General features: G+C 46.3%; 1 protein-coding gene across 19 annotated transcripts in view; it reads right to left on the reverse strand.

The window, feature by feature from the left end:
- CACNA1B (calcium voltage-gated channel subunit alpha1 B) overlaps positions 1–26,053 on the reverse strand; it is a 309,668-nt gene that overhangs the window by 183,026 nt on the left and 100,589 nt on the right. For all 19 annotated transcript variants that reach the window (XM_054083988.1, XM_054083991.1, XM_054083987.1 and 16 more), the window contains 3 exons: positions 18,690–18,781; positions 16,494–16,646; positions 11,301–11,488 (listed from right to left, as the gene is read on the reverse strand). In XM_054083988.1, the coding sequence (XP_053939963.1) occupies positions 11,301–11,488; positions 16,494–16,646; positions 18,690–18,781 (433 nt within the window). The remainder of the gene's footprint in view (positions 1–11,300; positions 11,489–16,493; positions 16,647–18,689; positions 18,782–26,053) is intronic.

Below are 26,053 nucleotides of genomic sequence, written 5' to 3' on the forward strand. Positions count from 1 at the left end.
CTTTCAGCTAGAGTTTCCCATGTTTTATCCTGCTTTCCACTGTAGCTGGGCGATTTTCCTCCTGCAAGGGATTCACAAAGCATTTCCTGGGTTTTAAGCACAAAGAAAGAATAAGAAAATGTTGCTGGGAAAAAAAAAATCTATATTACATATTTCCTATTTGAAAGTCTCTATAGCACCGGGAGATGAAAACAACAAGTTGCTGAGAGAGGTGGGAGATGCCCCATCCCTGGAAACATCGAAGATCTGATTGGACAGGGCTCTGAGCAACCTGATGTGGTTGAAGATGTCCCTGCCCATGACAGGGTGCTTGGACTGGGTGGGCTTTAAAGGCTCCTTCCACCCATAACCATTCTATGATTCTGTGATTCTATAAGAAGAGAGTGACCCTGAAGACAGGTAAGGGAGAACAAAGGCATCTTCTGCCAAAGGACATCTTCAACTTGCACTGTCCTCATGAGATACGCCGAGAGATTGACCAGAGAGGACCTCTACCCTGGCAGACTGTTCCTTGCCTTTCTACTGCCAACACAACACAGAAACAGCCGTGACACCATCCATCTGTGGAGCTCCCAAGCCTAGCACCCCCTGAGCTGCCTTGCACCCTCACACTGAGCATCCCACTTATCCCTCCACTTGGACACAATGCCACACCAATACCACAATGTCATACCCCTTACAGCAGCCTGCCCTTGTTCCTCTCCTGCATCCCAGGGCACGTGGTCTGTAGGTTAACGAGCAAAGCCTTTATCCTCGAGCCCGCGGACAGCCAGCCTCTTCCGCAGGAGAACCGAGCCGCAGGTATTTGGAGTTTGTGTAGGAACTATAAGAGCAAATAAAGCCTTCACTTTTGGTTTTCTTCAAAGCATGTTGTTATTCTCTTCCACTCCAACCACAGATGTAGCAGTCGCGGTATAAGCAGACTGGCATCCTTGTGAAAGCACACAGCTGCCTTTTTCATCGTGTGTAGGAAAGCAATTGCTGGGCATGTAAGAGAGCTGTGCTTGTACCCTCAATGCTATAATGTCGTTAAGTTGCAAATGAATTCCTTCAGCTGGAGTTTTCACTTCTTGGCAAGCACTGATGATTAAGCTGCTGTTTGGAGAGATTTTTACTTCTTTTCTGAGAGCAATTGCTCTGTTGAAGGGGCTCTTCAAGTTTGTATGATATATGTCACTCTCCTGCTGTAGATCTTAAATGTCTCCTATTAAACCTGGAGGTGGGCACCCCACAGTCATTTTGACTGTACCTTCACCGAGACATTAAATAAAATGCAGAAAATTCAGCGAGGCACTTAAAGCATTGCTCAGCTTTATACGTTTTCTCAAGTGTTTTTCTGAACAGGGTGATTTGCTGAATCAGGACCAGAGTGTCCCAACCCTTCCAGCCCTGGAGAGAAAGCCCACATGGGCACAGGGTCAGACAGTCTGCGTCTTCAGACAGGTGGAGACCCAGGCATGGTCAGAGACATGCATCACACCCATCTTAGCATGTAAATATTTCAGAGCCAGTTTAGCTTTGGACACGCAGCGCATCTTCTATTATCATCATCTTTGGATTTCTGCAAAGCCTTCCAGGTGAGGAAGTATGCAAAGCCTGCCAAGGAGTAACTCTGCATCCCTGAAAGACCCGGGAGTCCAGCCCTTTGGCAAACAGGCCCTAAGATCCTCAAAAATCCAGAAGGAAAGCATGAATAAATGGCTATCAGCCAAGGCAGAATCTAGGCTGCTATGAGACTGTAGTACAGAGAGCTTATCTTCCCATGCAGGATCCATCAGCCGTATAGATTCCTCCATTTACCCCGTGTTTTTCCTCTCACTTAGGGCAGCAGAGCACACAGCGAGAGAGGGGAAATTTGTGCCGCTCGCTCAGTGATCTCCAGTGGATTTTTCAGCTGGACTACCGGCCTGTTGATGAACACATTTATTTATTATACTGCCATATTATATATATCTGACAAGGTCTCAGTAGTAGCAAATACCTTACTCCAAAGCCTGGTATGAGGCTTCTTTCTGAGGAAAGAGGAGATGAGAAATCCAGTCCACCTTGTGCTCAAGACAGTTTGGGCATGGAGCTCTAGGGAGAGGTTTGAGGCGTAAAGGAGTTCTGTTATTTTTATGCTGCTAGGTTTCTGCCTGGCAGCAGGGCAGGGTGGAGGTGATTCTGTATATAAAAGAATTCTTGAAACTTGGGAAAAAGATGCTGGAGACTCAATGACTGCCACACACAAGTGATGATGAAAATCTAAATGAAGGAACATTGAACTAAAAAGGCTCATTTTACTACATAATCATAGTAACCCTTCCTGCCACTCAAGCAAAACATGAGTTATAACAACACAATGGGATGGAACAGGCTTAAAACCAGCAGGAAACACCTCAATAACTAGCTGGAAGGTCTATGCACTGACTCTTTCAAGACCTCAGAAGAGGAGTGAATTGGATGTGGGCAACGCCCAGGCTCTGTTGGATGGGTTTCACGTATGGCAAGGCTGTAGCCAGATTTTCCAGCATGGTTTTTGTACTCGAGTTAAGAGTTCCGCTGATCTCTTCTATGCTTTTCTTGCTAGGGCTTGGTGATCCCAAAGTTGGTCCCTGCCTTCTTCGGACTTCCAGCGCTGGTTCTGATTCTGCATAAGCACCAATCCAGTCTAGGCTTTCCCCAGACCTACCCACTAGCATACCGATCCCGCACCTAAAGCTGCTGCCAGGATCTTGGCTGCCTGCTTCCAATGCTGCCATCACAACTCAACTCTCCTGTGTGACTGATGAGACTTAAACACAAGAAACCAACACTCACAGCAGCAAGAGGCTGGAAATTATCTATCATCTTTGTGTGCACATACAAGATGGTTGATTCTTATTAGCTGATTAAAATCATCCTACCTCAACAGTGAATGCAATTTAACACTAGGGGATTTTTCGCTTCTTTATCAAACTACAGGGAGAAAAAGAGCACAATTCCATCCGTCTGGTACCTTAGCACAGCACAGGAGCTCAGTTTCCATCTCCTTTGATGGGTGCGTGACCTCCAGTGCATCACATGGAGCAGTGCTGGCTCCATACCGCAGCACCTGGTCCCAAGCATCTCCTCAGGATGCAGTGCATTTCCAAGAGCAAACACACAGTGACAAGAAAAGTTCAGCACTGGCAAACACCAGGTTGCAAGGGTGATCTGCCCTGCGAGACAAAGCTATAGGAAATTTTGCACTACATCCATAAGCCAGCTGTTAGGCAGATCCTGCAGGCTCTTGGGTCTGAGATGCTCTAAAAAGTGACAAGTCAGAACAGACTCTTTGCTATGGACGAGACTGTGGTGGCCCATTCCTTCACATCCCTCTAAGCACCGTTTGCTCTGTTATTATTAATTTCTTTAATCTGTTTCCTCCTCACTTCCCACAGTTCTGTTGGATATCTAATAAGGCAGCACACTATGTTGACCTCTCTGAAAACCCAGGTAGATCTTGAGGCCTTGGCCACACACTGTGCTTCCAGAGAGCATTTCAGTTTGTGCTATGCAGCATCAGAAAGCCTAAAGGAAGGCTCAGCCCCTTTGTTGTGATGGTGCTGCTCTTGTGCAGCTGCTAATGCCAAACGTGGCATCAGTCCCCGGTCTGTTTTGCAGATACTGCTCTTGTCCAGCCCTGGGTGCTGGCAGCCCGCGTTGGACTGGAGCAAAGCTTATCCCTCGGAGAAGACAGAGAATGCAGCATAAAAGAAAAAACATATCAGAAATGTGTTGTATAATTCAGGATGGCAAAACAAAACCTTTCCTTGTCCTTACTCTTCCTGTTAACGCAATGTAAGGAAAGCACTTCAGCCAATTTTCCTCCCTTTTTCCAGTCTGCTTGCACTTCTGCTGACTAAACAGTTTTGTACTTCAAGATGTTAATTCAGATGAAGGAGAGCTGATAGACACACATACATGCACAAAGAGTGAGCACAGGAGACTGAACCCATCACAAACCCACTCAGGTCCTGATGCTGCAGGCTCCCAGCCCCAGGACATACCAATATCACTGTAAACAAACCCTCGTTTCTTCTCACTCATCTCTGTATCTAGCAATTATGGATTTGTGCTTTAGTAAACTGGCTTAAGGTCACTGCTAAAAGACAGCACACAACATACATTAGGTGTGTTAGGAGTGAAAAGCCATTTCAAAGACACCTTCACAGAGTCTCCCAGGCTTTGCTGTTGCATTTACACCAAAGTAGGTGGGAGATTCACACCTTAAGAAAGGCAAGTGCATAACCTCACAGGACACCTGAGCAAAGTTCTGAGAGAAGGGCCAGCAAAACCGCACTTAACTCACCTTCAAGCCTTAACTGCCAGGTTTGAGAGTTTCCTGAAAGTGTGAGAGCTCTTGAGCCCAGGAGAAATCTCACAAGCAGGAAACAAGCCAAGAAGAACACTAATCCAAGTCTCTGAGATGTGATGATGATGCATCATGCTATTTATTTCCCTTCTGGGCTTTGTCGCACATTCACCTGCATGCTTCCTCCACCTTCCTGGGGGTTATATACACAGGAAACCATCTCAACATCCAGGCAGCCAGTGCGAGTCACATCCAGACTCCTCCTGAGGAACATCACCTTTGATTCCTCAACTCACAGTCATGACTGCTGAAGACCAAGTGTCAATGGTTCGATGTCTATAGATAAACGCCCCCCAGAAAGGCACATATGGCCTCTCCAAGCAGTTGGGTCAAACAGATCTCTTCTTCCCCTACAAGCCCCAACACATCCACCATCCCACAAACAAAACCATGTCTGAGGTGGTCTGGAAATGGAACAACAATTATATTCTAACCTTCCATTTCTGTATCCTTATAGGAATCAAGAAATTCAAAGAGACAAAGGAAATGAAAAATACCAAGTGAATCATAAGCTATTCTGTAATTCAGTGAAGGTAAAGGTCCAGCTGGGATCCAGTTTAGGTGAACGTACATTTTGTTTGAACTGTTCATTCCTACTTGCAAGCATATTAGGTCAGGCCCAGTCTACAGTCTTTAAATACCCACTGGACACTAATATTTGACAGTAGAAAACAGAAGAAACATGAAAATCTCTTGCCATTAAGATCAAAAGAGAGTGAATGTACACTTTGACATTTCTCCTTTCCTGCAAGGAGTCCCTGCTTTGCAAAGCAAATTCCACCATATAGCTTTGAACTCCTGGAGAGAAAAGATAAAAGGTGAACACCCCGCTCTTTCAAAGTCAACATCGAGACTTCTGCCAACTTCAGATGAGTCAGGTTTGACCCATGATTTTCTGCAGAAGAACTGGGACCACGAGCCATCCCTCAGCACCTTGGAAGCTCATCATGCACCTTCACTGCAAAGGCATGACTACACCTCACAAAGGGATACAGACCAGATAGCTCAAACGGTGCTGGTTGCTTAATAAACAGAGCAAGGAGCTCAAATCCTAATCCACTGGGTATACAATGAAAAGCATTGAGCTCCAAGCTAACCACAACTATAGTGCTAGGTCTACCCTAACTGCCTTATTGAACCCTACCCAGGGTGCCTCTTCTCTGGTTACAAGCTCTGTAATGAAAGCTTCTACTTAACGTAGTAAAAAAATTGTTTTAATTGGGGAATTCATGAGCAGGCACAAGACTTTTCAGGCTTCTCTCACTTTGGAAAGATGAGCTTCCCATGGAAATCAAGACTGAATGGAGGAGAGCGTTTCACAATGGATAAGAAGGTTCTTGCATGGGAAAAACTGAAAATTACTCCTAAGGAAAACAGAAGTTGTACCATTGCCCCTAAAAGTGTTTTCCACCTCCAAACAGCCTATATTAACAATATGCAATAATGAATAACTGCCATTCACAAACACTAAGCATGTAAACAAGATTGTTATTCATAAAGGCTTGTGGAGACAGGACGAGGGGGAATGGGTATATGGAGAGGGGCAAATTTAGACTGGACATCAGGAAGAATTTCTTCACCATGAGAGTGGTGAAGCACTGGCAGAGGTTGCCCAGGGAAGTTGTGTCTGCCCCATGCCTGGAGGTGTTCAAGGACAGGTTGGATGGGCCTTGGGCAGCCTGATCCAGTGGGAGGTGTCCCTGCCCATGGCAGGGGGTTGGAACTGGATGATCTTTAAGGTCCCTTCCAACCTTAACTGTTCTATGATTCTAAGATGATCTAAAATACCATTGTTTAGTGATCAGGATTCAGACCCCAGGGCACCACAGTTTCTCTTGCTGAGCATCTGCATTATTTCCTCCCACCTCTATATTTTACCTCGATACCCAGCCTCAGTTTTCTCTACGCACTCATTTGCCAAGAACTTGGAACCATCACTGGAATTGTTCTCCTCCCTCAGCAGTACTTGATCTCCAGCAGCCACTGGTCATTGTCAGACATCTATTCTAAAAGCATGATAACAAGTGCAGTATGATAATACTCAGCCTATTAAAATACTTTATGGGAACTAAGGAATAAATTTACATAATGGTCCCAAGAGATACTCTGATCATCAGTTACCACTTACCTCAGTAACAGCTCCCTCGGGGACAAGCAAAGTGGAAGCAGCAACCCTTGCTCTCTCCCATCACCCCCAACCCCAGCGTGATGCTCCAGGTGAACTCTACTGAGCAGAAAGCACCTGTCCTGAGCCACAAAGCCCAGAACATGTCAGCACCACCAAACTAGGACCCAGAATAGCTGCCTCAGCCCAATGCAGAGCCTGGTCCACATGGCTGAAAGGCACAACTGCTGTCACTGGGCCAGCCTGGGACCCAGTTGCAGAAGAAGTTGGGTTTGTTACTCTAGGGCATGTTGGACTTGAGCAGCATTGCTGCCCACAGTGAGCTGGTGCTCGAGGAAGATTTTCCATAAATTTACAGCCCAGAAGATGTTCTGCTCATATTTCAGGGATCTGTGATCTGTCTGCACTGGATTAGACTGGAGAACTGTTCACAACACCGGACCAACTGTGACATTGAGTCCTCCCACACCAAGGAAAACAGTTTAGTTACTTTATTTTTAATATATTCCCGGGTCACGCTGAAGCCTTGAATTAGCAGAAGGTAAGTGCACTCTATTTGCTGGAGGAAAGGTGCTTCCCTGTCCTCAGGACACAGCAGGTTTCCTAAATCACCTGTTGCTCCTTGGATGTTTTTGAGTCAAAACAGGGCACAGCTGACAGCTTCACAGAAGGGCTTGTTTGGAGCAATTGCTCTGATGCTCTGGTGTTGCTGATTCAGGAAGGAGTTTTCCCCAGCTTGTTCTTAAAGCATTTCACCCAACTGATGATTCAGACTTTTTTTGCTTCAAGCATAAATCGCCTTCCAGATAAAGTCTTGCTAGAAAGCTTTCACTGGCCCCAATTAAAATGAAACTCTGTGACATTATAAAGAGTGGATCGGCAAGGAAAAATTGGGCTGAGATTTGTGAATTTGTATGCTCCCTGCCCTCCTAATTTCTCAATTTATCACAGGAGGAGGAGTGAATATTTGCGAGGTAGATTACTTATTGCAAAGCCTTTGCTGCTATTTTACTCCATGTCTGTAGGCAGGCTGCATCTGGACTACATTTAAAGCCATCTCAGTCCTTTGGAAATGACGAAATAACCTTTCACAAACAAGCTCTCAACTTGGAAACCCCTGAGCCAAACCATCAATCTCAAGCCAGTCCTTCCTGGACATCATTTTGCATCCAACCCTTCCGCTTGCCTGATGTCACCACTGACTGACTTTTCATTTTCAAAGCTGCTTTCAGGACAGAGCCAACTCTCTCCCTTGGTTAAATCAGTGCTGAACTGCTCGCCTGAGACTGATCTCAATCATCATCACTGTGAAGAAAAAAAAAAATCCTAACTCTTCTGAGTACAGAAAAGAGGAGCAATAACAAAGTCCTGTTGATGCAGGGCAATCAATCAATCACCATTTGCCAGAAGGAAATGAATGGCCCATTAAGGAAGATGTCCCTAACCTCAGCTTCCTCATAATGTGTTCTAGACTGCCAGGCATCAAAGGGATTTCAGCCTTGAGAATGGACCCCAAGTGGCACTGTCTGTTTTAACATCAGGAAGGGAGAAGTTTTGCACAAGCAAGGCAAAAAAAAATCTACTCCAACCAAAGCCAACATGTGGCAGCAGGCACAAAAAGGGAAAGATGAAGGCAGGGCTCTACTGAGCCTCAGGTATGGCAGCATTCCCCACTTTCTAGTTAGTTAGGACAAGAAAAAGCATAATCACAGTTTATGTAGGCCGCACCTTGCCTCTTGTGGTCTCACAGCCTTTTGCAACTCTTAATTAAGCAACACACTGAAAGTTGGTTGATAGCTCAGCTGTGATCAGTAACCTGCAGCAGGGGATTGATGGATTCCTTGAGGAGACATGAGGCTGGGGCTGGCAGGGAAGCTACTTCCACCACTGAAAAGTTTTCCTGGCCAAAAACATTTCCCTGAGCAGTGGAGAACACAAATGGAGAATCAAAGCTCCCTGAACCTCTTGTAATAACCTCAAGTAATAACCTCTTGAAACTCACCTGTTGTCTGAGCCTAAAGAGGCTGCCTTACTTCCCATCCTCCGCAAACCAAGGAGAAGGACCCTAAGATGTGCTCGCATACCCCATCGTTCAAGTTCTGGGTGTAAGAGGCAACATCCTCCACCTTCTTCCCATATCAACCCATGGGTCCACTAGGGACCCAGCAGATTCAGGCAGCATTAAAACCAGTTGCAACACAACAGACTGGTTGTGTTGCTGTTACCTCTGCGTAGTCTGGCAACTGCATCCACAAACACCCACCATGCTGTGTTTTCAGTCATTGCTGCAGCGTGGTTTGGGCTTTTGTTTTTTTTGTTTCATTTTTCAATTTGATGAACTTAGAGTGGGCACAGAAGAAACCAAGATGAAAGCCAAGTGCCCAAAAAACACCAGATGACTGAAGATATGAAAACGTTTAGGGCTGCCCAGGGTGGTTCTTCTCCACCCACCTCGTTTCTCAGCTACTAACCTGCAAAAGCACAGCCAGCTCCTCAGCAGGCAGAGCAGCACGGGGAGGGGGTGAGACAACATGCAGGGCAGGACCAAGGGAGAGGGGCAGAGATAGCTGCTGGCACTCGTTACAGGAACACCATCTGTCGAGTGGTCCCATAGCACGACATGCTCACCCTCCATCCAAAAAGAACCTACATCCAACAAGAACACCTTCCAGAGACCCTCATATCTGTCGGAAACATGAACCCACCAAGCATTAAAACCTAAGCCAGGGTCTCAGACAAGGCTTGGTGTTCTAAAACAAATACTTAACCGTATCTCATCCAGGCATCTGTTTCCAATTAGATTAATGGGCATCTAGAATGATACTATAATAGATCTCAAAGCAACCCCCAGAATCAATAACCCAATAGTAAGCTCTAGTTTTTTACATGTGATACAAAATGCAGTTTGGGAGAAGATGATCTAACACACCACATATTGATCAATCAATTCCAGCCAGGATGCTAATGGGCTCTTCTTACAACAGTTGGCACTAAAAGGAAGGAGAAGGATTGCTGAATGAGAATGGGAGAACCTGGTTGTGTGATGAAGTTTCAGGGGGAGAGGAGGGCATGCTGTGAGGAAATGGGCCCTTCTAGAGATCACTTTAAGTAGACAGAGACTGGGAAGAAGTGGAGAAGCTGAGCAATGAATGGAGAAGGTAAGAAATCACATATACTGGCTTTAAAACACAACAGCATTGTACCTTGCAATTTACTGAGGTTGATATTAATAATACTTCCCTGTTGCTATAGAAAACCTCACAGGAAGGTCTGCGAAAGAGCCCAGCATGGGCCTAGAGTCTATAATGAAGTAGACTGAACATTTCGTCAGTTTTGTCCTACTGGCCAGTGAAGTGATCTGGAGGCACTATTAATGCCTACCTTTTTTTATTTTTCCACATTGGCTGGGACTGCATGGGGTAATTCAGATCATCTACACGTGGCTGTCAGATTGTCCTTCCTTCTACAGTCAGCGGAAAGAAACAGCCAATGTAGTCATACATTGCTAACCATCACCACTTGCTCTCTGCTTCCTGCCCTAGTACTTGATAAAGTCCTTTACTAACATAGAAAATGGAAGTACAAAACAGCTGGGTCATCCTCCAGATGCAAACCACTGAACTTTACACCCACTGTAGAAACATGTGAAGATCTCAGCAAACCACAAAGCTGGGGAGAAGAAGTCTGCAACAGATACACAGGTCCCTTACTGCTCCCAAAGAGCAGCTGTTACACTTAGCAAGGAAATACAATACAGCTGAAGGACTCTATTCCCAGCCTGTTAGCAAGGGTTAGGTGCTTGCCTCTCAAGACAGGACATCTCAACAGGGTAGGTATAAATTACAGGCACAAACGAGAGCATTACACTGCCTGAAAGCCAGCGGAGTCATTCAGTTGTTATTAACTGGGTGAGGTTGCCCTACTCTTTGTAAAAGTGGAAATAGTAAAACTGACCAAGAGGTTTAACCTTGAGTGACTGTGATAGTCATGGCCCTGGCTGGCAGGAGGCACAGACAGCAAAGACCTTAGTGAGGAAATTCAGCCTGGTGTGTCTCCCTACAGCCTCAGCCATGCCAAGTGTAAGGGTGACCGACAGAGCTTTATAAAATTATACTGGATTTCAGTGCTAACATCCAGCTAAAGCTGTTCATTGACTTAGATTCTATATCCATGCACTGGAACAGGTTGCCCAGAGAAGTCACGGCTGCCCCATCCCTGGAGGTGTTCAAGGACAGGTTGGACAGGGCCTTGGGCAGCCTGATCCAGCGGGAGGTGTCCCTACCTATGGCAGGGGTTGGAACTGGATGGTCTTTAAGGTCTCTTCCAACCCAAACTACTCTATGATTCTATGATAAACTTGACTCTCAAAAGAGGAAACCTCTAGGTACAAAGGGTCACTGGTTTCGCCACCCTGTGTTGTGCAATTTGATAACTGATTTTGTGAGAACCACGAGAACATGCTCCTACTCACCCACTCATCCTACATCAGAACACAACAGCATCAGGGACCGACGCATACCAATTCTTACATGCAGCAACACCACACTGGCACAAGACATCACGTTGCAGGTAAGCAAGTCTGCAGCCTCAAACCACCACAGCAGTTCAGAGAATCTTACAGGACCTGCAGAACCACGCTCAATAAAATAGAAACAATCTTCCTAAAAAACAGAGTGAGTTGCTAATCAATAGGGGGAAAAAGCACAAATCAAATTAATTTTCCCCAGAACAATTATTTTCCAAACTAATAAAATACATAACAGCAATCCAGGAGTCTTACAGTCCCATCAGTAGACTCACATTGTAGAGAATGTCGGTCCATCCTTCCATGGTGATGCACTGGAAGACAGTGAGAACAGCAAAGAGGATATTGTCAAAGTTGGTGATGCCGTAGTTCGGTCCTTGCCAGTACTCCCTGCAGGTTGTCCCACTCTCACACTGCCTGGCAGGAGGCTCCTCTCCACAAGGAAAATCTCCCACCTCAGCATCTGTAAAAAGAAGAGCAGGGGGAAAGGTTACCCACTGAAGCCAGTCAAGCAGCTGCTGCTGCATCCTACTTGCACCACTGCATGAATGTAACTCACATGTCATGTTTCCTCGTGCCCCGACGGGCACGCAAAAGACTTTACACCCATGCGGTCATTTATATACTGCTGTGTTCTAAGAGACAGTTTAGTAGCAGAGTGGAGCAGAGCCATCCCTGAAGTGCCACTAATTTCTAGCTTGCCCCAGTGTTCAGCTGTGTCATATATGAGAAGCCCCACAAAAACAAACCCAAGTGAGGTAAAAGGAAGGACTTGGGAACAGTGCACACTTCAAAACACTGGAAGTCAACAATACACCCTCATACAGCCCAGCTAAGTGCTAAATATTGGCACTATAACATTAACACAAAAAAGCAGGTTCTTCACCAGTGGCTTAATCAAGAGCTGCTTGTGAATAGCCCCAACATTGTGCAGATACAGATGTTAAACCAAAGCTCCATGCAGACCCTCTGGTTTCATCACAAGGCAGTGCCACCACAGCAGCCTGCAAGGTGGACCCAAGAGCTCCAGCCCCTCCATAATCTCTTTTCTGCTCTAAAGGGTAAGGCTGTGGGGTGTAGGTTCACGTGGCCAGGAAAGTAAAGCGTCCAGCTGCCAAGCTCATCTGCAGCAGGAGTGGGGTTTCTGGAGTCCTCAGTTTAGAAAGGATGTGCATCTGTTGGAGTGAGTTCGAAGCAGACCACAGAGATAATCCGGGGGCTGGATCAGCTCCCACACAAGGACAAGCTGAAAGAGTTGGGGTTGTTCAGCCTGGAGAAGAGAAAGGCCGCAGGGAGACCTTAGAGCAGTTTCCAGTACTGAAAGAGGCTCCAGGAAAGCTGGGGAGGGGATCTTGATGAGGGAGTGCAGGGAGAGGACAAGGGGGAGCAGTTTTCAAGCTGAAAGAGGGGAGACTAAGATGAGATCTTAGGAAGAAATGGTTTTCCTGTGAGGGCGGGGAGGCCCTGGCCCAGGTTGCCCAGAGCAGTGGTGGCTGCCCCATCCCTGGAGGTGTTCAAGGCCAGGTTGGATGGGACTTGGAAAAACCGGATCCAGTGGGAGGTGTCCCTGCCCATGGCAGGGGGTGGAACTGGATGGGCTTTAAAATCCCTTCCAACACAAACCATTCCAAGATTCTATGATTCTCTGCTGAGTTTCTTTTCAGATCCAGAGAAAGCAAAGGAGGATGAGTCTGCCTTGGTTAAGGACCACAAGGGATGGCCAGAAGGTTAGCCAGCATTTTCCGGGGCCAGCTGTGAAGTCTGAAGCTTTGCAGCCCTTCAGAGACAGTACAAGCACCATCAGAGAGCAGTTTGGAAAACTAAAGTGCCGGGTTTTCAAAGTAAATAAATATACTAAGTAATATTCCTGTTTACACAGAGATGCAATTCAGTTAATATTAAAGGGTTTTTTAAAGTGACATGTTATGGTAATGGACCAGCAAACTGCACAAAATCAAATCCACTGGGGGAAAACAAGATCAGCACTCTCAATAATTAGGAATAATCATTCCATAGAGCAAAGTCTGCAGGAGGTAAAACAGGATTGTCACTGTGGCTCAAGTACATGTGCGTGTGTGTGATGTGTTTTCCTGTTGACTCAACACCTTAGCGCAGAGCATCTCTCTCCATATGGGTCACCACAGGCTTTCACAAGAGCTTAGTGAAAGCAGCCTGCAAAAAGAAAATACTGAATCTGGCTCTCTCAGACCATTTGTTTTGTGACTGTGCCTTAGAAGAGAATCCAGTTTTATCACCATTTGTTGCCAGGTGATGCTCTGAATGTGCAATGCACATCTGCTCTGAAGCGTTGGGTTTTCCTTTGTAAAAAGACACCAGAACTGGTCCCTACTCCCTGAAGACAGAGAAAAAGGGAATCTCAGGGAAAAATAGGAAACAAATGTGATGCTTTGTTCTTCCGGGTCAGCTGCAGAAGGTGGCTGCTTGAAAGTAACCCTGTGTCAGCAGAACAGGTCTTTATGGAGGATGCAGGGAGAGGAAAACAACTCGGGCATTGCTGGAACACCAAATGTCATTAATTTTTACCCACTTCTCATTAAAACAGAGAAATGTTTCCACTAGCTCAGAGCTGTGGCAAAGGCTCTGAATCGCCCTTTTTCCGTATTTTGGTCTCGAGCGTCCCTCTTCGTTGCAGTTTATTGCCGACCTCCCCAGGGCTACGGGCTAAGCAGGTCTATAGCCAACACTTGCTGTTGACATCTTTAATCAGGATACTGAAGTAACAGCTGGTACCTCGCCTGTGGCTCCTGGTTCCAGGAAAAATCCCAGGAGTTCATTCACTTTGGGGATTTGGAACACAAAGAAACACGAGCAACACCTCCTCCTGCGATTCGCTGCCCTTTAACAGAGGCGTCTCTTTAACGGGGCTCACATTTCCACACGCAACCTTTGGAGCCCGTGGTATCAGGCCTGGGTTTGTTAATGCACCTCTTTGGAGATGATGAGCACTTAGGTTTTAAAAAGCTACGCTGATGGCTTTGTGGGATGCTCTGCTGCTCCGCTCACAAGGGACCCCAGCGCCAGGAAACCTCACCGCTTTCTGCCTTTCCAGAAACACCATCACACCATTTCCCGCTGAGTAGGTGGAATCGATCCCTGTAATTCATCCGTCAACCAGCTTGTTAGCCCTTAAGAAAAGCAGGGGCAGGCACCTTTCCACACTGCCCGGCGAGCGGATTTGGGGAGAGGTGAGCCCGGACACGCCGTGTCCTCCCACCGAGCCACCAGGTGCTGCAATGCAGAGAGATGCAACACACAACAGTTTCTCGGCTGCTCTCCCAATTCCTAGCTGGGAGCCACCCAGCAAGGAAGAGTCACTTACACACGACATTACACGTGACAAGAATCTGTTCTCAGTCCCCAGCTTGGCACAGAGATCTCTCAGTCATCACTGATGTCAGAGAGCTGCCTGCAGGGAACGCAAACACCTTTGGGGCTTATTTTGCCCTTTCAGTTAACTGGTTTCTGAGGAGAGGGTTAAAAAAAACCCCACCACTTCTTCTTGTTACCCCACTGGCTAAAACCAGCCCATCTGTGAGAGGCTCAGAGCTCAGCCTGCAAACGAAGGATGCAAAAAATCACCCACCTTGGGTGCAATTTAACAGACCTGAAAATGCTCCTAGAAAATGAAAACCTGTTCATAATTGCTTTCTCCCTGCCGTCTCGCTGATAATGCTTCTGCTTTTAGCCTTGAGAAGAGGAGGCTGAGGAGAAACCTTATTGCTCTCTACAACTACCTGAAAGGAGGTCGTAGAGAGGAGGGTGCTGGGCTCTTCTCCCCAGTGACAGGGGACAGAACAAGGGGGAATGGCCTCAAGCTGTGCCAGGGGAGGGTCAGACTGGACATCAGGAAAAAGTATTTCACAGACAGGGTCATCAAGCACTGGCAGAGGCTGCCCAGGGAGGTGGCGGAGTCCCCATCCCTGGAGGGGTTTAAAAGACGGGTAAATGAGATGCTCAGGGACATGGTTTAGTGGCAGATAGGAATGGTTGGACTCCATGATCCAAGACGTCTTTTCCAACCCAGTGATTCTACAATTCTATGCTCCCCACACACCTGTGTTGTCACTGTTGTCATTACTCCTCTATAATCATTGCAGCACCCCAGAGAGAGTGGGCTGAGACATGGTCTGCTTGCCACGAACACACACATTCCCCCCTGCAAAAAGATTTTCCTGTCTACAAATCCAGCACCAAAAAATTCCTTTCTTCCAGGAATTGTCCTGCTTCGCTCACAAACTATCACTAAACACCTGATAGTCTTTTACAAGTTGTGTTACGTTCTTCTTATGTTATGTAAAAACATGAGCAAGGAAACAATTTCCCCCTGCTTTTGCAAAGCTCTGTGTAAACTGAATATATTAAACTGTTTCCATGTTGTTGTTAGAGAGCACTGTGAAGGATGCCCAGAGATTTGGCAGGGATGTTGTTATTACCATTTGAATGCATGTAAATAAATCAATATTAAGACCTATTAGTGATAATCACAGAAAATACAAGACTGTGTTTTAAAGACAGTCAATTGTACCTTAAATTGCAATCTTCTGGAGACGAGAACAATATTTTCCTCTATGGATAGCCAGATAAACAACACGTATTAGCACTGCTACAAAGGAATATTGAAAAGTTACGTGGAAAAAAAGGCTTTTTTTTTTTTTAATTAAATTGGGATGAGTTCCAAGCTATAGACAAGCAGTTGCCTTTGACATGACCACCAGTCCCAGCCAAGGGCTTCTGGTCATTACCTTCCCCACCTCCATCTCCTGGGGTTCATCACTCATTCACAAGCAGACACCCTACACTGCCTGGTTTCTCTTGCCTTCCTGTTTGAATGACATTTTTATCCTTTCACCATCAAAAGACTTGCTTTCTATCTATTGTCCTTCTTCATTTTTTGGTTGCTTCCAGTTTTTCCAACCTTACTATTTTTCACCCTGACCTTCTCATACCCCTACAACTTGCTCCAGAAGCCTTGCAATGAAATTCAGTGTTAAGCAGTTGTTCACAGAGCTAAAACCAGTGGAAAATGTAAGTGGAGACCAAGGAATCAAAAAAATAATAGCAAAAATTCCAGCCCTTCAACAAGCTGGAGCAACAGGAACGGGGTTCTGCTATGAAAAACACTCCCATGAGAGGAGGCCGTAAGCTCCTTTGTCTCACTCTTGCATAGACTAAGGGTGACACATGAGCATCAGGCGTGTTGTGGTGGTATAAAAGTGAGAGGAGGATCTGTCCCAGTTCATGCAGAGTGAGCACAAAAGCCTGTTAAGTCTTAATGTAAGGGGATAAAGGGAGAGAATGCAATAAACGCAGACAAGGAAAAGGAAACGCAACGTAAGAGCAGGATAGAAAGCATCCCAATGAGACGGAGAAGACTAGAAGCATCGTGATGGAGAGGACTAGAAGCATTGTGATGATACGTTGGGAGGACAGCAAAGCTCGAAGCTCACCTGTCTCGTTAGAGAAGCAGGTTTTATGAAACTTTCCCATGTAAAACTCCAGCCCGATGATGGCAAACATCACGATGGCGAAGAAAAGGAGCAGCCCAATCTGAAGCAAGGGCACCATCGCCTTCATGATGGACTTGAGGACAACTTGCAAGCCTGTGGGAACGAAGAAAAACATGTAATCAGTAAGGAAAGGAAAACAAGGGCTGGGGAGTAAGGTGAGGTAAGAGAGAGGAGGGGTCTAAGGGACAGTTTAGGGTTGGCAATAGGAAGCAATACTGCTTTTCCCACGGTGTTATAATAAAGCTGTTACAGCCAGAAATCACTCAAGATATGAGAGACATAGCCAGGAGAGTTCATTTTTTCATTCAAAGCTCTCTCTAGCTTTCAAGACAGAGAAAGGACTTTGCCTGAAACCAGTAGAGACCCAAAGCTCACCCTAGAACTGGACCAGGTCCTTCAGGCAGATCCTGCAGCAGTGTGGACAGAGCAGCAGAGATGGACGCTGTGGTGTCCCCTGTCCTGGGGAGGGCAGGGAGCACCAAGATGCACCTCCCTCCGCAAGGCAGAGGAAAGCTCCAGTGCTGCTGTGCCTATCACACCTGCTTCTGCAGAAACAAACTCTGCCTCCAAGGCTATCCATCCATAGCTTTTTCACTGGCACTAAAACTCATTTTCAATTAAAGCCAGGGGAGAGATAAGGTGAGAGAGGCTGGAGAGATGGAGGTGGCAGATAATGTCAAGCAGACCTGCGTAACAAAAAAAAACCTGCATAACAAAAAAACCTCAGCGATAAGCAGCAACTGAAAGCCACCTTGGTGGCCTGTCCTAAGATACGGAGAATGAAGTATCAGCATTGTCTTGCCACCTTGTAGAGCAGCACTGAGGTCAATAGAGGTGCATGGAGAAAAAAGCAGCATGAAGATCTGTTGGATGGGAAAAATACTGAGAATGTAGAAGAAAGCAGATACCGTGCTTCCGTATGAATACACCTCAAGGTTGCACATTTACTACAGGAAAAAAACCCACAAAGCTTTCACAGCATCACTAAAAACATGACAGCAAATAAAGCTCTGTGGGCCAATATTGTACTAGTCCAGGACACATCACCAAGTGGGAGAGCATGTCCCCCCAGGTCAAATATGCAACCCACACCAAGACAGGGACACTTTACATCTCTTGCATCCTTTGATTGTCACTACTTTGACACTGTATTGCCTTGCCTAGGCAAGAAGTCCATGAAAAAAACAGCCAGCAGCATCTCCTTGTTCGAGACCCTGTTAATAAATGACACCTTTCCAAAGCCCAGCCAAGGACCCCTCCTGCATGGGAATTCAGGTTCAAGCCCTGCCCGGGAAAGAATGCTGACTTCAGGAAGTTTTGGTGCTGTCAGTGCAAAGCATATCGCCTCACTGGATTTCTACAGCACCAACTTTTCAGTCCCAAAGTAGGCAGGGAAATGGCAGAACTGATGCCCCAATCCACAGCTCAGGAGGAGAGGGAGCTGCCTGGCCGCCAAGGGGTTAATGCAGAGAAAAGTGGAGCATCCCACAGAGCGACAGTCCCCTGTCACTGGCTTTTGCCAAAAGGAAAAATCTCTCCGTTCCACATTCAGAAAAAAAATACATTCCTGCTAGCAGGTAGAGCAGCTGGTGAACGATGACAACTCAAAAAGGTGGGAAGCAATGGTGTGGGGACTTCGATGGTTTCAGGACATCAGCAAGGCATGATGCACCTCATCAGCAGAGCCTTCAGCCCCTTCGCATTAGCATGTAACTTGTATCAATTCCCACTGAGTAGGCAAGACCAAGCGCTATCTGCTCTTTCCCTTCGTTTTTGCCCCTTATTCAAGAAGTAAAATCCCCAGTGCAAGATACTCAGCTGGTAAAAACTGTCAGAAGATCCAGCCTCGGAGGCAGGGCCTGAAAACTGCAAAATTTAGATCTCAGGTCTTCACACCCCCAAAAATTAATGCAACCCGAAGGTAAAAGGACAAATCACCTGCAGATTTGGGAGCAAAGAGTTGAAATCAGCTTCTGTGCAAAAAATGGGATGACAGAAAATCAGGACCAGGCAAAAGCAGAAGCCACAGACCACGAAGAAGCAGGGAAAGAAAATATCACTCAGAAAATACCATGGAACACCCCAAAAGCTATAGAGCACCTCTGGCTGAGAAGATGACATTATCAGGACACTCACTTGGGATTCCCGACACAAGCTTCAGGGGTCGTAACACTCGGACAGCTCGCAGGGTCCGCAGGTCAAAATCAGTCCCAGCAGTTGCTAGAATCCTAATTGTAAAAGGGGAGAGAGGGAAAAAAACAGATTTAATGCTCTTTCCAAAGCATGAATAAGTGTTGTGTAAAACCCAGCAAATACTCAAGCTGCTTTAAGCTTTATAGCTGTGACTGTGTTGCAGATTGTGTCCACTGAAACCCACCAGTTCAGGTGCACATCCAGAGCTGCCGAGTCTTGCCCAGGCTTATAAGAAAATCCACAATACCTGCCTGCTTATGAAGCCATTTGCACATAGCGAGCAAGCCTGGCTCTGGCCATGAGAATGCAGCACCCTGTGCTTACAGGAAAGTCTACACCTTTCTTCAGGAGACAGCAAGTGGGAAGTAAAGCCCTTGGTTAGAAATTACCTGCCAGAGCTTTTCCCTGTAATGAATTCAGAAATCCCTCAAGTACTGATGTCTTCTATTTCCTAATATCTGAAGCGGTTTCCAGTTATAGAGCTTACTCTATGCTTGCAAACCTCATTTTTGTTCTGAGCATCTTGTTTGAGGAGAATATTGAGAGAGCAGGGTGCAAGTATTTCCTCTGAGGCACTGCAGTAACTGCGATAAGAAATAAACGATTCTGAAACATTTAAACGCTCTGCACAGAAAATGAAATAGCTTCACCGTTTAGGGCAAAGCAAAGGAGGAAACAATGTCACAGTGTCTACAATCACACAATCGTGGACCTTAAAGCCCATCTCCTTCCAATCCCCTGCCATGGGCAGGGATATTTCCACTGGATCCAGTTGCTCAAAGGTTCAACCAGGCTGGCGATTAAGCACCCAGGCACAGCAAGCATCCCATGCCAGCACACAGAGATGCTCCAAGAGGTCCAGAGCACCCACAGTGTGTACCTGTGATCTATCTGCACCTGCCAAGGAGCCCCTTTTCTCAGTTTCATGATTACAAGCTGCCGAGCATTCAGCAGTGTGGCCAACTACCATGAAAAATACAAGAAAAAGCAGAGTATTTTAAATGAGACTTATAATTCTACTACATAAAATGCATTATGCAGGATGTCTGGCAAACTCAGCAGCAGAGGATGTGGTTGTGTAGAGAGCGCTCCCAGCACAGCTACGCCCAGGTAAGAACCAGGTAAGACTTACTGACTGACTTAACGCTGCTGCCAATGGGCCAGGGAAGAGCAGGATCAGCATTGCTGTGTGGAAAGGGCCAGACTCCATCAGCAGGAGGTGCTGGAGATCAGCAAGAAAGCATGCTGAGATGTTGGATGGCAAGAGAGGCAGCAGCAAGCCAGGACCTGAGGAGCAGAGTATCTATTCTACAGGACACCTGCTCCTACATTTTCTTGACCAGAAAATTCACATTACATCAGCTCCATCAATGCAGGCTGAGCATAAGCAACAGGAGACTGTTTAAACCAAGAACCATCACCTGCAGAGACTTCTCATTTACTCTTCTGCACCCATGCCAATGATTTAATTCCTCTTCTCCCTCCCATCCATTCTCACAACTTAATTGCTCACCTACAAACCTCTGCAGCACCTATAAAACTCTTATAGCACATACTTCAAGTCAAAGATAATCTTCAACATCCACTTTGGATGTTGCTACTAACGACACAATTAGTCTCTAGTGAGCTAAGATGGATTTGTGCTGTCATCAGGCAGAACCCCAATTCCCGGTACAAGCTGAGAGAAGAGGTGGTTGATATACTCAACATTTTGTTTCTAAATTCAAAGAGAAACTGGGAGTGAATAAGGGACAGCCTCGATTAGCCCCTCCCCAGCTTTCCTGGAGCACCTTTCAGTACTGGAAGCTGCTCTAAGGTCTCCTCTGAACCTTCTCTTCTCCAGGCTGAACAATCCCAACTCTCTCAGCCTGTCCTCGGATGGGAGGCGCTCCACCCCTCGGATCATTTTCATGACCCTCCATCAAAACTTTTTTGCCCATATGCTGCTGTGGAGGATCTGGGCACGCATCCTGCCAGCCCAGCAGTGCTCAGGACCGCTGCACTCTTTCCTTACTCTCATGATAACTTGGTTAAATGCTGCTTTCTGTATCACCACCTCCACTAACAAGCCCTGACTGACATCTGTTCCCAGAGACAAAAGCCAAATCTGTGATAAAAACTTGATAACTTTTGTTCTAACAAAGCTTGGAATAAATTAGAAAAGCAACGCATTCCTTTGGGTAGAAAAGAAAGCAAAGAATGAAAGGAAATTTCCTTTCCTGAATGTCATGCTAACATAAATAATTAGCGGTCCGTTTCTTAAAGCGCCTCGGAGCTCAGGATTTCTGTGGACCAGTTCAGCAAGACACACATTCCCATAACAATGCTGTGCTTTTCAGAGCTACTCAATAACGAATCTCCTTCGCCAAGCCCCAACCAAAGGAAATGTCTCAAAACTCCTTCAATCTTAGCTCCAGATCTCTAAATGCCAAGGATTAGAGCATGGAAAACTAACCCTATTCCTCAAGATCATTCCTACCTTCTCCTCCTCCTACCTTAATGGTGTTTTAGTGGGTTTATTTTACCTTTTCATAGAATCATAGAATAACTAGGGTTGGAAGGGACCTCAAAGATCATCCAGATCTCCAAAGATCATCCAAAGATCTCTCGGGGAGCAGGTGACAGCAGTGCTTTGCACTTCCCCCAAGGCAGAAAGAGGAATGTCCCGAATAGATAATCAACAATAAAGCCACGAATAGATAATCAACAATACAGGGTTTCGATACGTATCTCTGTTTACAGAAGCAACCACACCTTGGGTCCAGCCTCAACAAAGAACAGCAGGTGAGACGGTGCTCAACACACAGAGGTGATAGAGTGCATTTTCCACTCAGCCTCCTGACATTACTGTCTATAAATCACCACAGAGGCAGCATGAGACGTGCAGGAGACAACTGAAACTAAGTGCAAGTCCAGCAGCTTCAGCGTGTCTGCTTGCAAGCAGATAACACACAGCCACAGCAAAAAGCAGCAAGATTAATAACTGAGAATGATTGACACCTCCAAGGGGATCTTGCTACTGGACAACATTGGTGTGGGGCAGGTTCTGTTGAAGCAGGAATCACATAAATTGTGAGCACTTTTAATGCAACCTTTCCATTTCTTATAAAACTCTACTCCTAGAAAGTAAAGGAAGACAGTTATTTCTTCACAGGCTTTATCCCAAGCAGCCACTCCCAAGAACCGAATTAATCTCTTCAGAGGGGTTAGAAGAGAGGCTAAATATTCACCAGACAGCTTTCCTCAAAGAAAGATAAAACTAGCCAACAACAGTACAGCAATGATTTTATGAAAAGAAAGAGCAATCATCACCTCTCGCCCATGGAGTCAACCCTACCTAACACAGACGCCTTGGCAGCATCAACCCCAAAATCTGCGACAGAAGCAGGAACACAGAAAAGCCCAAGAAATCATCCCATTCCCAGAGTCCAACTTTGGGCTCAAGCTGCTGGCATTTAACAAGCTCCAGTGGCCCCCAGGAAATGGAAACCAGTGGGGGAAAAATAAAATAAATAGCTTCATAAATATCAGCTGACCAATTTAAAGATGTTTCTCCTGTTTATGGTGGTCTGTGGGCTGACCATCAACTCTATCTGTTCTACCTGCTAGCTGTGACCCTTGGCCACCCACTCCTTTCTAATTCCTTCTCCGCTGCCTGGAGCTGGTGAAGAAGGTCTCTAACCCCATGGGTTTTGTCATCACCACCACCAGGATCCCTGTCCCAGTGTAGATAGAAACCCAAGGGGAGAACCTGTACGGTCCTTCTGGTCTCACACCATTGTAGAAACACTTGGGAATTTTAGTAGAAATTGAGTGGAAAGAAATCATTCTTCCTAAGTGAGAGATTCGATGGAAAAGATTCATTGCCCTCAAAAAAAAAGGCCCATAAAATTAATCTTAAGGAGCTGGGCTTTTTAAATGATGTTTTCCCTTCAAAAGCATATACCAGAGCATTAAAAATTTACAAAATATATATTCTCCATTTCTTTCTTTTTTCCCAAAAAGCCTTTTGCCGTGAAAGGCTGCTCTGCTTGCTGCTTTCCTGAATAACTGAAGCATTTTAACCCCAAAGCAGTACGCAGCATGCTTCTGGCTGGAGCCAGCAAGACTTTCCACGAGCAGGAATACCAGCAGTGCACCAGCCAGTGCATGACAGCCAGTGGCCTCACCACGTATATCCCAACCTTTGAATAAATGGTCTTTATTAGGAAACATGAATTTCTCCAGTGTCTGACCTCCACAACAGCCAAGAACCATCCACCTGGTCAGGAGAACCTGGGACAAGTGGAGGTGGCCACCAAGACAGAGCTTCCTATCAGGAAAGCTGCTGCCCAAGTGAAGGTCTGCCAGGGCTGTACCCCACGTTCCTGAGTGGAGGAGGGTACAAGATCCCCCTGCACAAGGTGAGCTCCAGTAGAGTCACCCAGACAGCAGGTGGAGGCCCTACAGAAGGAAAGGAGCAAGCCATGACAGATTAGGGAGAGGGAACAAGAAATAGAGTATTACTGGAGGCACTGGAAGAAGAAATATCAGGTCCTCATGGCACTGACCTCCGAGGATTACCAGAGCATCCACAGCAAACAGACCGTGGAGAAGGAGATGCCGTGGTTTCTGGCAGCTTGTGGCAACAGGGCATTGCTTAACCCTGTTTCCCCATAGGTACCAACCATCAACAGATAACAAAGTCTTGGCAGCAGATTAAACCAATGAGCAAGACTGACAGGGAGAAACCACTCCAGTTGCACACACCATAAGCTGCAAAAGGATGCAGCGAGCGTTAGCAGTGGGTGTCTGTCTGTCGAGAGGCACCTCAGCTGCAGCACCAATCAAAATGAGTATTTTTTCACCTTCTTCATTCCAGAGCACACACTGAAGATGTCGATCAGCGTTGCGTTGGTCACAGTCTGCCTCATTTCCTTGCTTGGCTCTTGAGGGCAGGTCAGCAGAGGCAACCAGCCAAGGGGTGCATGTGAGCCAACCCCTCAGCTGTGGGCAGACGTTTTGTTGAGCGCAGCAAGCCCGGCTTGTGTTTGGACTGCAGCGACGTGGCTGTCAGACCTGCTGCTGCCTTGTTCTCCCAGCCACAGCGCAAGTCTGCATGTAAGCAGTGACTGGAGCAGTTGGAAAGATGCCCCCTTTCACTCAGTTTGATTTCATGGTGTGTGAGCTTTATCTTGACAACCAAAGACAGAGTCGACACCAGGTCAGAGCCGATAAGTCAATCTGGTGCTCTAATTGCGCCGTTTAATTTATGGCCTTACCAGGTCAATCTTTTGGCTCCACCACTCCACGTTGGTGACTGCCCCACCAGCTGTCCGTAGTCCCTAGCACACGAAAGGGCCCAGCTTGCCAGCTCTCTGCCTCTCCTTTGGATGACAAGCACCAAGTCTAAGCATTCAAGCAGATACCTGCATACTGCATCTAAGCCTGCTCCTTCCCTGCAAAGCGCATCCACAACATAACGTGTCCCAAACCTTTCCTTAACACCAGCTTATTCAGAGCAACTCAGGCTGATCCCCTTGCCCAGAAAAACCTGTTTGTTCCAAAACTGACAGCGCCCATCAAAACATCCTCACCGTGGTGAAGGATAAACCTCTCTTTAGCTGCAACATGAAGGCAACAGAAGAAAAAATAAAATACACCGAGCAAATAGTGATATTCAATATTAAAAGGTTGCTCTGCTTCAGAGGCACAAGCAGCAAATTCATTCCTTGTTCTCACACCAAAGGGGTACATTTCTGACCCTTTTGTAGCCAGCACTATATTTACCAGCAACCTTCACTACACAGAGTCGCCTGGTCAGGAACGCAAACTCTCTCCTCCTGTTTGCATGGCAGAAATGCTCCCGAGCCCTGGGAGGAGATGCAGCAAAATGAGAGAAGAATTGCCTCCCCAACACACCTGCAACCTACTTTCCTGCCTGTAATTCCTGAGCCAGGCACCAGGGAGAAGAGCACCTGTAGAGACACAGTCATCCACTACAGTGAGACACAAAGCAATTCAGCAGAACGCAACAATCCAACAAAATGAATGAGGTTTTGTAGAGTGCAGAGAGCTGAGCTTCTACCCAGGATGAAGGAAGGTATTTTGGTTATAAGGCAATTACTCAATAAGTTCTTGTTTCTTCTAAGCCAGAGAGACATAAACATACTGCATCACAGACTAGAAAAGACGGCTCTTTGGCAACGAGCTGGCAGAAAAATGCACATGTCCAAAGCATTTTAGTGAGCGCACACAGGGAAAGCAGAGCACACAGGAGTTAAAATCATCCTGCACTTCATTGTGGCTGGAAAGTGGGTCATACCTTGAGTCTTGATACATTAACATTACAAAGGAGAGACTGCTGCTTTCTGTCCTTGGCAATGAGCATCCCAGAATTTTATTCTTGGTATCAGAAGATGCAGAGAGCAGGAGCCCATTCCTGGAGATGTCTGGTGTCACGCATCCCACCCCTTGTGCATGGGCAAGCATGGGTTTATAGCTCAGTAGCAAACAAGGTTCTTAAAGAGGAGAATTTCTGGGTCAGCAAAATTTTTTGAGTGTTTTTACTTTACGAGGGAAAAAAAAGAGAGAGCAAACAAACATCATCTGGGGTTGTTTCATTTATCAAATTCTAAAATGAAATATTCTGACTTTTAATGTGCTTTCTGTTATAGTGAAAGCAATTCATGTCGAGTCTGCAAATATTTTTTCCTTCATTTAAAGCTGCCATTTTCCTGAAAGATCCAAACCCCCACATCCTGTGTGCATGAAAAATGTTACCCAAACCAGACACTACATGTCCTTTCCTGCCAGAAAGCCAGGCTGAGCGTGACTCTGCTCTCTACTAGCTGGCAGTTCAACACTGGGCAAAGGGCACAGGACAGCTGGTAGGTGGATGGGGGATGTAATTCCTCTGCCAGGTGGGCTAGCAGGGCAGCACCGACACTGCAGGTGGTACAAGATCTGAGTCACTTAAAGCACAGCTCAACCCTTCGTCCTTACAGTACTGACCAAATAAGAGCCTCCTTGCCAGATGCCCTGGGAGTGCTGACGGAATCTGTGTTGTTTGGAACCAGAACCACACCGCCCTCTGCATTTTTTGGCCGGTCCTCAAAAGTAGTTGTTCACGAGTTGAAGAGAAAATGTCATCACTATCAAATTACACTAGTGTTTAAAAAGCAAAAGAAAACAAAGTGGTTTAGAATTGAGCTCAGCCCTCCTTCCCGAGGCGCTGGAGCTGGCGGAGAGGGATGGGGAGCAGCAGTCAATGAGGGGCTGATACAAAGGAGAAGGAAAATCACCTATCAGTGCTGGGTAGCACCTCA

The sequence above is a fragment of the Cuculus canorus genome, chromosome 19 (genome assembly GCF_017976375.1).
Source record: "Cuculus canorus isolate bCucCan1 chromosome 19, bCucCan1.pri, whole genome shotgun sequence".
NCBI lineage: Eukaryota > Metazoa > Chordata > Aves > Cuculiformes > Cuculidae > Cuculus > Cuculus canorus.